Below are 12,366 nucleotides of genomic sequence, written 5' to 3' on the forward strand. Positions count from 1 at the left end.
AACTTAGCCCATAACAAGCTCTCACGGTCAACGAAGGAATAGACCTCCACCCAAGACACACCGATCAGACTCGGTATCTCGGTACAACAAGATGATTCGACAGGTTAAAACAAGTCCAACAACACCGCCCGAATGTGCCGACAAATCCCGATAGGAGCTGCACATATCTCTTTCTCAGAGCACACTCAGATGAGCAATCCGTACAACTAAAACCAGCCCTTGAGTTTCCCCGAGGTGGCGCTGCACAGGGCTCTAGTTCGGACCAACACTCAAAGAAGCACTGGCCCGTGGGGGCTAAAATAAAGATGACCCTCGGGCTCCGGAAACCCAAGGGAAAAGGGGGTAGGCGGCAAATGATAAAATCAATGTTGGGCATTGCTGGAAAAGCTTTAATCAAGGCGAACTATCAAGGGGTTCCCATTATAGCCTAACCACGTAAGGGACGCAACAATCCGGGATCATAACACCGATATGACGGAAATTAGGGCGGCAAGAGTGGAAAAAAACACTAGGCGAGAGGCCGAGCCTTCCACCCTTTACCAAGTATATAGATACATTAAGATAACATAGCAATATAATGATATCCCAACAAGTAAATAAATGTTCCAACAAGGAACGGCTCCAATCTTCACCTGCAACTAACAACGCTATAAGAAGGGCTGAGCAAAGCGGTAACATAGCCAATCAACGGTTTGCTAGGACAATGGTAGGTTAGAGGTTCAATCATGCAATTGGGAGGCTGACAAGCAAGTGGTAGGCATCATAGCAGTGGCAAAGCAAAAGAGCGAGCAAACTAGCATAGCAAAGATAGTAGTGATTTCGAGGGTATGATCATCTTGCCTGCAAAGCTGTCAGTGTTGACTGGATCCTCAAAAGCACACTCAACGGGCTCCTCGTTAGCAAACTCGTCTCCCGGCTCTACCCAACAACACAAACAAGCAACAAGAATACAATCAACCACGTGCAAGGGCAACAATAATATGCAAAGACGGTATGCTATGCGGGATGCGATGCGGGATGCAAAATGCAAGACGTTACAGAAAATGCATGAATTTGGACTCAACTTGGAAAACCAAGTGTGCCACTGGATGGAGGGGAAGAAATCACCTGAAAACGATATAAAGATCATAGGAATCGGAGCTACGGTTTGGAAATGGCGAGCGTTTTACGAAACGAACCGATCTGCGATATACAGCAAGTAGGCTCCTAAATGCAACGAAATGAACATGCTACGGCCACCAATCATGAAAACAAAATAATTGGAAGTGATGTACACAAGATGGTTAACAAAACACTAGCACTGAGCCATAGGCAAATTCATCCATTAAGAGGTTCAAACAAGCATGGCAAAAACGCAAACGCAAAACAGATTCCAGACTTAGTGAAATTAACACTAGCCTGAAATTTCAGATCACGAAGCCCTCTTCGGAGCAGCAAAACAACATGAAACGAAACCTGAACATGACAAGTAAGAACATGGCATGGAGCTACTCAACAATCTTAACAAAACACCCAAAGTGACCTGGGGCCAAAAGGGTTCACAAAATACTCTACCGAGCTCACGAACATAGCTCGAACACAATCAGTTTTCAGACTTAGTGAAAACTGAGACATGCAGAAATTTAACTCACGAAGGCATGTAAACGAGCTCGATGCACTCACTACGGTGCAAGTCATGGCAAGGCAAGCATATATCCAGCAAGAAGGCACAATATTCTAGCTACACATGGCAAGAACAATGGCATAGCATGCATGGATCACTAACAATAGCATCGGCAAAATCGCAAACAAGTTGACGATCTGCCCAGATTAACAACGAAGCAAAAGTTGAGCTCGATTGAGTCAACCTAGAGCACTCCACATATGCAAACAAAGACATGGATGGATAGAGCATAACATAAATATCAAAACTCCCCTACTGATCATCCTCAAAAGAGGCACGGATCACTAGGAAACAAGCTGGACATATAGCACCATGAACTAAAATATCCCAGACTTAGTGAAAATCACTAAGTCCCTGAAATCAGCAATCTCAGGTACCTCTCTTCGCAAGCTTGCACAAGACAACACACACATCCTAAAAATGCATGGGTGGCACCTCTGGAAAGAAGACAAAATGCTTGACAATTCATCCCAAAGGGGCACAGGCATATCATGCACGAATTAAACATGGCAAAAACGACAAAAGTGCATGATGAACTAACGGATCTGCAATTTAACTCACGAAGCCTCCTTCTAACAGCATTTTGGGCAACAAGATGACCTCAAATGCAAATGATGAAATGGAATGAAATGATGTACATGTCGAGACGAAGATTTTGATATATCATATGCCCAAAACGGAGCCACGGATGCAAAGTTATGATGCGACAAAGAATGCAAAAAAAACTGGGAATTAGGGTTTCGGGGGAGAGGGGTCAACCCAGATCTAGATCCGGCTACTGTAGCAAAAACTGTTCACCGGGCGCGGTTACTGTAGCAGTCTGGTCCGAGGTCGCCGGAAATGGCCGCGGCGGCGGCCGGCGTGGAGGAAGGAGACCGGAGAAGGACGCCGGGGCGGCGCGGGGAGGACGTCGGGGCGGCGCGGCCGGCGATGAGGAGCCCCGGCGGAGTCGCGGCGTGGCGCGGGGCGGCGATGCGGCCGGAGGCGAGGTCGGGCGCGGTGGAGCGGCGAGCTCCGGCGATGGCGCTCGCGGTGGCGCGGGCTGCCGGAGCCGGAGAAGGAAGCGGCGGGCGCCGGGACGCGGGCGGCGGGCGACGTGGGCCGGGAGGCGGCGCGGAGGGCCCGCGGCGGGCCTTGCGGGCCGGCGGCGGCGAGGAGGTGCGCCTGCCATGTGGCGGCACCGAAGTGGTCGGGGGCGCCGGCGGACGTGTCCGGTCAGGCGGCGGACATGTCCGTCGGTGGCTGGGAGCTGTTTTTTTTTAGCTAGGGTTTGAGACGAGGGGATCCGGGATTTGAAGGAGGGGGTCTATATATAGGCATAGAGGGAGCTAGGAGAGTCCAAATGAGGTGCGGTTTTCGCCCACACGATCGTGATCGAACGACCGAGACGATGGAGCAGAGTTTGGTGGGTTTTGGGCCAAATTGGAGGGGTGTTGGGCTGCAACACACACGAGGCCTTTTCGGTCCCTCGGTTAACCGTTGGAGTATCAAACGAAGTCCAAATGATCCGAAACTTGACAGGCGGTCTACCGGTAGTAAACCAAGGCCGCATGGCAAGTCCCGGTCCAATCCGGAAATGTTTGAACCCCACACACAAAAGAAAGCTAGAAATGGCCACCGGAGGAGAACGAAGCGCCGGAATGCAAAACGGACAACGGGGAAAATGCTCGGATGCATGAGATGAACATGTATGCAAATGCAATGCACGAGATGACATGATATGAGATGCACAAAAACGAAAACAACACACGGAGACAAAGACCCGAACCCGAGAAATAAATATAAGTTAGCGCCGGAAACGGCAAGAGTTGGATACAAATATGGAAAGTGTATCTGGGGCGTTACAGCTTCACTCCCCAGCAACGCCGCCAGAAAAGAGTCTTGATGACCCACAAGTATAGGGGATCTATCATAGTCCTTTCAATAAGTAAGAGTGTCAAACCCAACGAGGAGCAGAAGGAAATGATAAGCGGTTTCCAGCAAGGTATTCTCTGCAAGTACTGAAATAAGTGGTAACAGATAGTTTTGTGATAGGATAATTTGTAACGAGCAACAAGTGACAAAAGTAAATAAAGTGCGGCAAGGTGGCCCAATCCTTTTTGTAGCAAAGGACAAGCCTGGACAAACTCTTATATAGAGAAAAGCGCTCCCGAGGACATATGGGAATATCGTCAAGCTAGTTTTCATCACGATCCAATGATTCGCGTTCGATACTTTGATAATTTGGTATGTGGGTGGACCGGTGCTTGGGTGTTGTCCTTACTTGGACAAGCATCCCACTTATGATTAACCTCTATTGCAAGCATTCCCAACTACAACAAAAGTATTAAGGTAAACCTAACCATAGCATGCAATATATGGATCCAAATCAGCTCCTTACGAAGCAACGCATAAACTAGGGTTTAAGCTTCTGTCACTCTAGCAACCCATCATCTACTTATTACCCCCCAATGCCTTCCTCTAGGCCCAAATAATGGTGAAGTGTCATGTAGTCGACGTTCACATAACACCACTAGAGGAGAGACAACATACATCTCATCAAAATATCAAACGAATACCAAATTCACATGACTACTAATAGCAAGACTTCTCCCATGTCCTCAGGAACAAACGTAACTACTCATAAAGCATAAACATGTTCATAGTCAGAGAGGTATTAATATGCATATAGGATCTGAACATATGATCTTCCACCAAATAAACCAACTAGCATCAACTACAAGGAGTAATTAACACTACTAGCAACCTACTAGCACCAATCCTGGACTTGAAGACAAGAATTGAATACAAGAGATGAACTAGGGTTTTGAGAGGAGATGGTGCTGATGAAGATGTTGATGGAGATTGCCCTCTCCCGATGAGAGGAGCATTGGTGATGACGATGGCGATGATTTCCCCCTCCCGGAGGAAAGTTTCCCCGGCAGAACAGCCCCGCCAAAGCCCTAGATTGGTTCCGCCAAGGTTCTGCCTCGTGGCGGCGGAGTTTCGTCCGAGAAGATGGCTTATGATTTTTTCCCATCGAAAGACTTCATATAGAAGAAGATGGCCACCGGAGGGCCACCAGGGGCCCACGAGGTAGGGGGCGCGCCCAGGGGGGTAGGGCGGGCCCCCACCCTCGTGGGCAGGGTGTGGCCCCCCTGGTGAATTTCTTCCGCGGAGTATTTTTTATATATTCTGAAAACGTCTTCCGTGAAGTTTCAGGACTTATGGAGCTGTGCAGAATGGGTCTCTAATATTTGCTCCTTTTCTAGACCAGAATCCCAGCTGTCGGCATTCTCCCTCTTTATATAAACCTTGTAAAATAAGAGAGAAAAGGCATAAGTATTGTGACATAATGTGTAATAACAGCCCATAATGCAATAAATATCGATATAAAAGCATGATGCAAAATGGACGTATCACCATGGCAATATAGTCTTCTTTTTTGCCATGGGTACCTTTGACATTTTTTTTTGTTGGCCATGTTGATTTGTGTGTTGTGATGGATTTGTGTACTGTGGTGGCAATATAGTGATGATTTGTGTGCTGTGATGGCAAATTTCACCCATTTTTCACATTCTCCAAAATTGACATGGCAATTCACTATGTATTTTTGTCATAAGCATGGCAAAAAAAATCCAACATGGCAAATCTAGTCAACATATCATGGCAAACTTAGTGCATGGACCATGGCAATCTTAGGTCTTGATCTATTGCAGAATACATTTCTATTAATCATGGCAATTTTACATAAAATATTTTTAGACCACCACCCTAATTTACAATCTATAAATTGCAATGGCAATATAGTCTTCTTTTTTGCCATGGGCACCTTCACATATATTTTTGTCATGAAAACACGGCATTTTTTCACTGCACAATCATGATCATGGCAAATTCATACTCCCATGGCCAATGTTTCCATGGAAAATTTACTCTTTTAAACCATGGCAAAGTTTAAATATGTGCACAGCTCAGGGGAGCCATCTTTTTATTTTGCACATACTAGCTCATGCAAACCATGGCAAATTATAACGAAAACGCCGTCAGATTTGCCATGGCAAATTATTAGTAATGCAAAAAAGAAGATGGCAAAAATTTCTTTTATTTTACCATGGCAATTTTAGCTATAACAACATGGCAAAAAAAAACTTACCTCTTTCTTTTCTATGAAAATTTTACTTCTGGTTTTGCCATGTTGTGATAGAGCCAACGTTCGCGCAGAAATTGGATGGGCCCGCTTGAATCGGCCGCTTGATCCCCGCATGAATCTTGATGCGTTTTTACATCCTGCACATCCCCTCTTTTGTGTGGCTCCAGTCAGGAGGGTGGGACGAGCTCTGTCATTTTCATTTTCCCCCATTATGCTCGTCAGCTGCTCACCGCCACCGTTGCCTATCTCCCTCGTGCATTTCTGCCCGTGCGGCCCATCGCCGCCGCGCCCGCTCCTTCTCATTCTTCCGACGGCGGTCGTAATTGACGACGCGCACATCCATTAGGTCGATTCAGTTGATTTTGCTACAGCTCGAGGTCCGTTTTGCCAAATGTACCATGAGCCCCTCTCTCGGTTGCATCATCCTGTCCCTCCCTTTTCAATCCAACAGCTCCTGGGCCATCGGTGCACTGTGCACCAACTTGCCCTCGGTGATCATGTAATCAGATGACCTAAGCACGTGTGTTTTTCTTAACTGAAGTTTGTATTGTTTGTAGATGGAAATAATCCCAGATGACCCGTATTGCTACACCTAAAACGATATAACTTTGATGAGTTGTCGGAGGACATCAGTAAGTTCATCGAGGGAAAGATAAAGCAGTTCGACCGCTGAGAAGGTGAGGTGGCCTAGTCTGACTCAGCAGACCAGAAGCCACAAGTTCGCAACGACCCCGACAAAACAAACTTCGATCTGATATCATTACTGGAAACCAATACGGTTGCATCACAGACACTTTTGACAACGTTATTATAAACAATTTGGCACTTGATCTTGCACAACGAAATCACAAGTCTCGAGTTAAAAAGAACCAAGGAACAATCTTCGACTACCCATCCGAATCATCACACGGCTGAAGAAGGAACCTAAATGGGTCACATTTACAGGGCGGGGAATCGGCTTGCTGAATCGGAACAAGCGAGGGGGGCTTACTTATTGCTCAGGTACAATTTTTACAGCGACTGACTTGGTTCATCTGGGGTGCAGCTTCAGTTCTCGGAATCCTCTGGTATCTTGAACAGGAACTGCGGTATCGAGGCGATGCGGGGGAGGTTCATGAGCAGGTCTCCGAATGAGTCCTTTCGGGACATAGCTGGTGGCGGCTGGTTAGCATCTGCAGTTTTCCTCGTTGATGCTGAGCTGAATTCATCGTCTGATCCTTCGGAGTCCACCCCGCCGATGCTACCGCTGTCGTTCGGCTCGGGCTTTGGCTGGGCTGTCGGCGCTGTGTCTTTCTGAAGCAGGCAGCAAAGTGAGTCCACCCGTGCCATCAGTCGCTCATCAGAGGCCGGCGCCTGTGGGCCCTGCGCATCACCAAGAAGGTACTGCGCAATCTCCTCCAGCGATTCTTTTGTAGGCACCTCATTGTTGGCCATCGAAGGATTGCCTGAGGTGATCTGCTCGCTGATGCAATTTCCTAGGTGGCTGACCAGATCATCGACTGACATTGATGGTCTAAGCCCAGGCACTTTCAGCTGACTCCACCAGTTCGGGATATTGAATTCTTGAGCTACACCATTTACGTTTCTGCTGACTGGTTGTGCATTTACAGCACTAGCCCCTGGTAAAATTGAACACAAAAAGGATTAGAAAGATTCAGGTGGATGTTTCATGTGAAGCCCTTGTATCTGCCAAGTGATCCAGTGAGCAACAATAGAAAGTTGCAAATGTGTACAAGTTGGCGTATCTCCCTTATTATATATTGCAACTAAATCGGGAAGAGGTTGAGATGCATTAATCAATAATAACTAAAGCATGTGCTAATCATGAGGAATTTTAAGACTATGCACATGATTGCCCACATATATTCAAGTTATTGATGCTTCTGTTCTGCAAGCAGTACATCAATGTAACACCAGGCGGTGCAGGAGCAGGAGGGAGGTCATTGGCTTTCACGTACCTGGGTGCATTGGCTGCGCGACAAATTCTGGTTGCTTCCCAAAACAATCGTTTGTATCATTCCTGGTAGACATAGATGAACCAGCACATGGTGACACGGACCCTGAAAACCCAGGCAGATCTTCACGTTCATCTTTTAAATTAGCAAAGTCATGGCACTTCGATTCCACCGGATCCTCAAATATAGAATATCTGGGTTCAAAAACTGAAGAGTCCAAGATGACGTCCGTTTGTTGACTCAACTGATGTAGCCTCTGATCACACTGGACAAGCTTTTCAAAATTCTTGCCTAACGAGGTTGTAGGGCACTGCAAGAAATGATGCCTGAAATTTTTTAAAGAGACATGGTATTAGATGAAGGCATCAAAAGCTAGGAGCTAAGCAAGTAGTAATAATAGAAAGTACTTTGGTTTATCTTTATATTTCTACAAAAGAAGTTGGTGGCAGCAATTCATTCACCCCTCCCACCCCTGTTCCACATCAATGAATAAACTTCTTTAATAAACACAAGTAGGAAAAAACACCTCCCAACAAACAAACAAATCAACTTAAAACACAACTAATCTACTCCCTCCGTTCCTAAATATAAGTCTTTTTAGAGATTTCAAATAGATTACCACATACGGATGTATATAGACATATTTTAGATTATAGATTCACTCATTTTACTCCGTATGTAGTCACCTGTTGAAATCACTAGAAAGATCTATATTTAGGAACGGAGGGAGTACTAACGAATTAACTTACCCAACTTCCTCACAAATCTTTCATGACGCATGTCACAACAAAAGCATGATCTACATAATGGCAGAGTACAGGGCATGGTGAAGCCTGAGCATGACAACAGAGGCATGACACCGACCGGTGCACAGCTCAGCCAAGCACGACAGTGGAGACAAGGGCACAGAGCAGGCCAAGACCAATGACAACGGAGGCAGGACAGCAACCAGTGCGTCTCAGCCAAGCATAACAGTTGAGCCAAGGGCATGAAGCAAGCCAAGCCCATGACAACAACTCGATGTGATGTGTCATGTGATTATCCGTACCCACGTATTGGCAATTTGCTCATAAACCCAAGTACTGTGGCTATCTAGCTGGCTGATATTTAAAGAGCTATCATGATATCCACGTTGGTTTTAAAGCTATGTAGCTGCAGGCTATTAAACAGATTCTATCAACCTTTCAGAGATCTAAAAAAACTGAACAGTTCCTTCTGTTCCTCTAATGATAACCCCTCCGTCCGGAAATACTTGTCATCAAAATGGATAAAAATGGGTGTATCTAGAACTAAAATACATCTAGATACATCCCCTTTTATTCATCTTGATGACAAGTATTTCCGGACGGAGGGAGTACGAAACTACAGAGGTGGTCTTGAACAAATATCAGGCCGTCTGGTACAAAAGTCCAGTCCTGGTAAGCATAAAGCATGTCCTGCAAATGCAACAAGGCTTCCAAAATGTGGATTGAAGTCAAAACTAATTAGTAATAATCACTACAATACTGTAACATGCAGATTTCATCCCCCCCCCCCCCCCCCCCAAAAAAAGAACACTTTGCATGAAGCTTCACTCTCAGTACATAATGCAAAACACTGAATAATCATTTACCTGTTCATACTTGCTTGGCCACAAGTGAAATCTGAAGTAGCCTGCCACAATGTATGCTTTCTTGGTTGAGGATCCGTCTCTTTGAAAAAGAGAGGTGGTCGAGCCAGCTGTATAAGCATAAAAAAATGGGAACTCCTCAGAAAACGAGGTAGTAAAATAATAAGAGAACAATTAAAAAAATAAGACTAATAAGCATATGCATCTTCTGGATAAACTTACCATCACATCCAAGGATCCATCTCCAATTTCAGGCAAAGTTACCTTCAAAGCAGTTATATCTGACCACTGAATTTCAATTTTACTCTTGAGACCACCTTCCAGAACTTCCCATACAAGTTTATGCTTCGCGAAGTAACATTTTGCTACCAAATCACCTTCATATTTGGATGTGTACTGCTCAGAGATAAAATCAAATTAAGACAGTTAAGGCCAAAGATTGTCCAGGCAGGCTGTTATATATGCAACTGAACACTAGTTAATATGTACTCCCTCCGTCCGAAAAAGCTTGTCCCTCAAATGGATGTATCTAACACCAAGTTAGTGCTAGATACATCCATTTGAGGGACAAGCTTGGGACAAGTTTTTTCGAACGGAGGGAGTACTGCAGTAATCATTAACATACAGATACTGAATTTTGGGCAACTGACTGACTGCTCGAGCAAAAATACTAGCAAATTGGACAGGAATACATCGAAGTTCCACTAAGACTCGACACTACAAACAAGAACCAACATTTCAATTCTCTGTGTATGAGCTTAAAAGTTTTACAGATATATAGAATCGTCACAGCAACAATTTACAAGACCATAAGTGTTTCATATACCAACTGTACCTCAATAAAGCATCACCAGCATCAAACCTAAAGAAGGCCAAACAGAATACACCAAAGTACCAAAAGACAGATGCTGGCAGAATTGTCATAAATAAGTATATTTCAGCTAACATAGATTTCCTTACCTCCCATTTGCCTATTTTCAATACACTTGCAGGAAAGTTTGATGCTTTCAACCGTTCACCAGCTGATGATGTACCAGATTTAAGGTCTTTCTTCTTGGAAGGCTCAGCATTGTCCGTAGAGGACTGTCCTGCATCGGAATTTGCTTGAGAAAGCCTCATCTGAATGAGATCCAACAGAGATGGACTTTTTTTCAGCCGAAGACCCAATGGGCTAGGTTCATCAAGTACATTGTGATACATGTCCTGCAATTCATGTACGCATACAAACTATGAATCCCAAATATGTCGATCATAAAAAAAATCCTAATTAATCTACTTTATTAACAAACTTTAAACAGTAAACTACCGAGACTAGATATCACAAACACCTCAAAAGAGCTATAGTAACAACAAACAAGAATGCACCCCGGTAAATTTCGAGAGAACAAATATTGATCCATTTATTTTGGCTCATAGATATTCACATTTTTTCTTGACTTGCACACTGACGTCATCTACCTTGAACAGTAGCAACTCCTACTGTATCCCATGAAACTCTATGAAGGATTTTGCTTAGCACCTTGCATGTTAAGCAGATAATTGACCAGCAACTGCAGCATCCACTTCCAATGGGGCGACAGGTATCACCTCTTTCCCTAATTACATTTCTAATTGTCTCTGAAACATTTCCCCAATCTCCTAAGGAACCAAGCAGTTTCCAACATCCAAAAAACCAAACCAAATCGACCAACCATACAAAGTCGACTCAACCCGTCAGCCATCCACAGCAAACCTATGTAAACCTTGAGATTGCTAGGTGGCCTCCAAGTCAAACGGTAATACCAGCCTCTACATAGAATCCCATGGAGATACACGTCCAGCCATTCAATAAGCGCTGCGCCACCTAGAAGCAGACTGTGAACCTACCGAACCATAGGGACATCAACAGGATCTAACTTGCATCCATCAACCCCGATGATTCGAGAATGAATACTAACGTGAATGCCCATTGTTCTCACAAAAAGGAAATCCCTCTATAACAGCAGCTTGGCCACTGCAATCCACACCACTGAGTTAATCCACGCAGACCACTCCCCACTGCAGCCACCTCTATTGCTGAATCAACAGCGATGGTCAAAATCAAACGCGTAACGCCACGCGAAAGGGCTCGACAGCTCCCGATAGCACAGAAAACCGCCACGAGCTCGCATGAAAGCTCTCCTCCTCGACGCCCAGCAGGAGCAACCCCAGCGCGGAATCCAGCACGGCCGCGAGCGGGCGCGCGAAAGGGAAGACCTGGAGCACGGCGAGCGCGGATCTACCTGGTGCGGGGGCGGGGGCGGGGGCGGCGAGGGCTGGGCCGGGCGGGCGCGCTTGCCGAGCGGGCCGTAGTCGAAGTCCCGGAGCTCGTCCGCCTCCATCTTCACAGCGGCGGCCGGCGACGCCAAGGGCGGCTCGGCCGCCTCCGGGTGCTGGCGCTTCCCCATGGCCGGGAGCTGCACCATGGGGGTCGATCGGCGGAACCCCGGCCCTGCCACGGCGGCGCGCTGGTCGAGTCGAATCGGATCGGATCGGCGGCCGGCGGGCGGCGCGGCGGGGCGAATGATTCGAGAGAGGGGCGGCGCGAATGAGGAAGACGGAGAGGGGGGAGCTCTGGGTGGCCTTTGGGGGGAGAGAAGGGTCCTTCCAGAAATAGTCGCCGGGCTCGCGAGCGGGAGCGTGACGATGACGGGTGGGGGCCGGGGACGGGGCCCGCGCGTCGGCGGGGGCGGTGGGGGCCGCCCGGGTGTGGATAAAGTGGCGGGGCCGCGGGAGCACGGCTGTCAGCCGCGTCGGGTCGCGTGACAGGTGGAGCCTGGCCGCATTCGGGCGCACGGTTACGGCGTGGCCGATGGATGGCGTGTGTGTGGTCGCGTTTGCCGTTTGCCGTTTGCCGTTTGCTCGCTGCCTTCACGTGGAAAACGTTTTCCTTCGCCGGCGGTGCTACTGCAAACGCGCACGCGCCGTAAGAGCAACTCCGACGGGCCGATCGGACGGCGTTTTTGTCCGCTTTTTGTCTGTTTGGATC

At 46.9% G+C, this 12,366-nt stretch overlaps 1 protein-coding gene and 1 long non-coding RNA gene across 2 annotated transcripts; one reads left to right on the top strand and one right to left on the bottom strand.

Annotated features, from left to right (window-relative positions):
* Positions 1–6,532: 6,532 nt before the first annotated feature.
* On the bottom strand, positions 6,533–11,979 carry LOC125518926 (uncharacterized). Its single transcript, XM_048683816.2, has 6 exons — positions 11,621–11,979; positions 10,320–10,562; positions 9,582–9,755; positions 9,363–9,469; positions 7,754–8,076; positions 6,533–7,414 (listed from the first exon to the last, which is right to left on the bottom strand). The coding sequence occupies exons 1-6, from the start codon at positions 11,801–11,803 to the stop codon at positions 6,843–6,845; spliced, it is 1,602 nt and encodes a 533-aa protein (XP_048539773.1). The 5' UTR covers positions 11,804–11,979; the 3' UTR covers positions 6,533–6,842.
* LOC147958454 (uncharacterized) lies at positions 8,783–9,289 on the top strand. Its single transcript, XR_015609756.1, has 2 exons — positions 8,783–9,004; positions 9,119–9,289. It is a non-coding gene; the product is annotated as an uncharacterized LOC147958454 (long non-coding RNA).
* Positions 11,980–12,366: the final 387 nt, after the last annotated feature.

The sequence above is a fragment of the Triticum urartu genome, chromosome 7A (assembly GCF_056163025.1).
Source record: "Triticum urartu cultivar PI428250 chromosome 7A, HENAU_Tu73, whole genome shotgun sequence".
Lineage (NCBI taxonomy): Eukaryota > Viridiplantae > Streptophyta > Magnoliopsida > Poales > Poaceae > Triticum > Triticum urartu.

Bases quoted from the DNA above. Each gene is read 5' to 3' on its own strand.
- LOC125518926 (XM_048683816.2), bottom strand. From the start codon at position 11,803: ATGGTGCAGCTCCCGGCCATGGGGAAGCGCCAGCACCCGGAGGCGGCC. The intron at 9,470-9,581 runs GTAAGTTTATCC...ATGCTTATACAG, and splicing joins ATGGATCCTTGGATGTGATG to CTGGCTCGACCACCTCTCTT. The intron at 7,415-7,753 runs GTACGTGAAAGC...CAATTTTACCAG, and splicing joins CGCGCAGCCAATGCACCCAG to GGGCTAGTGCTGTAAATGCA.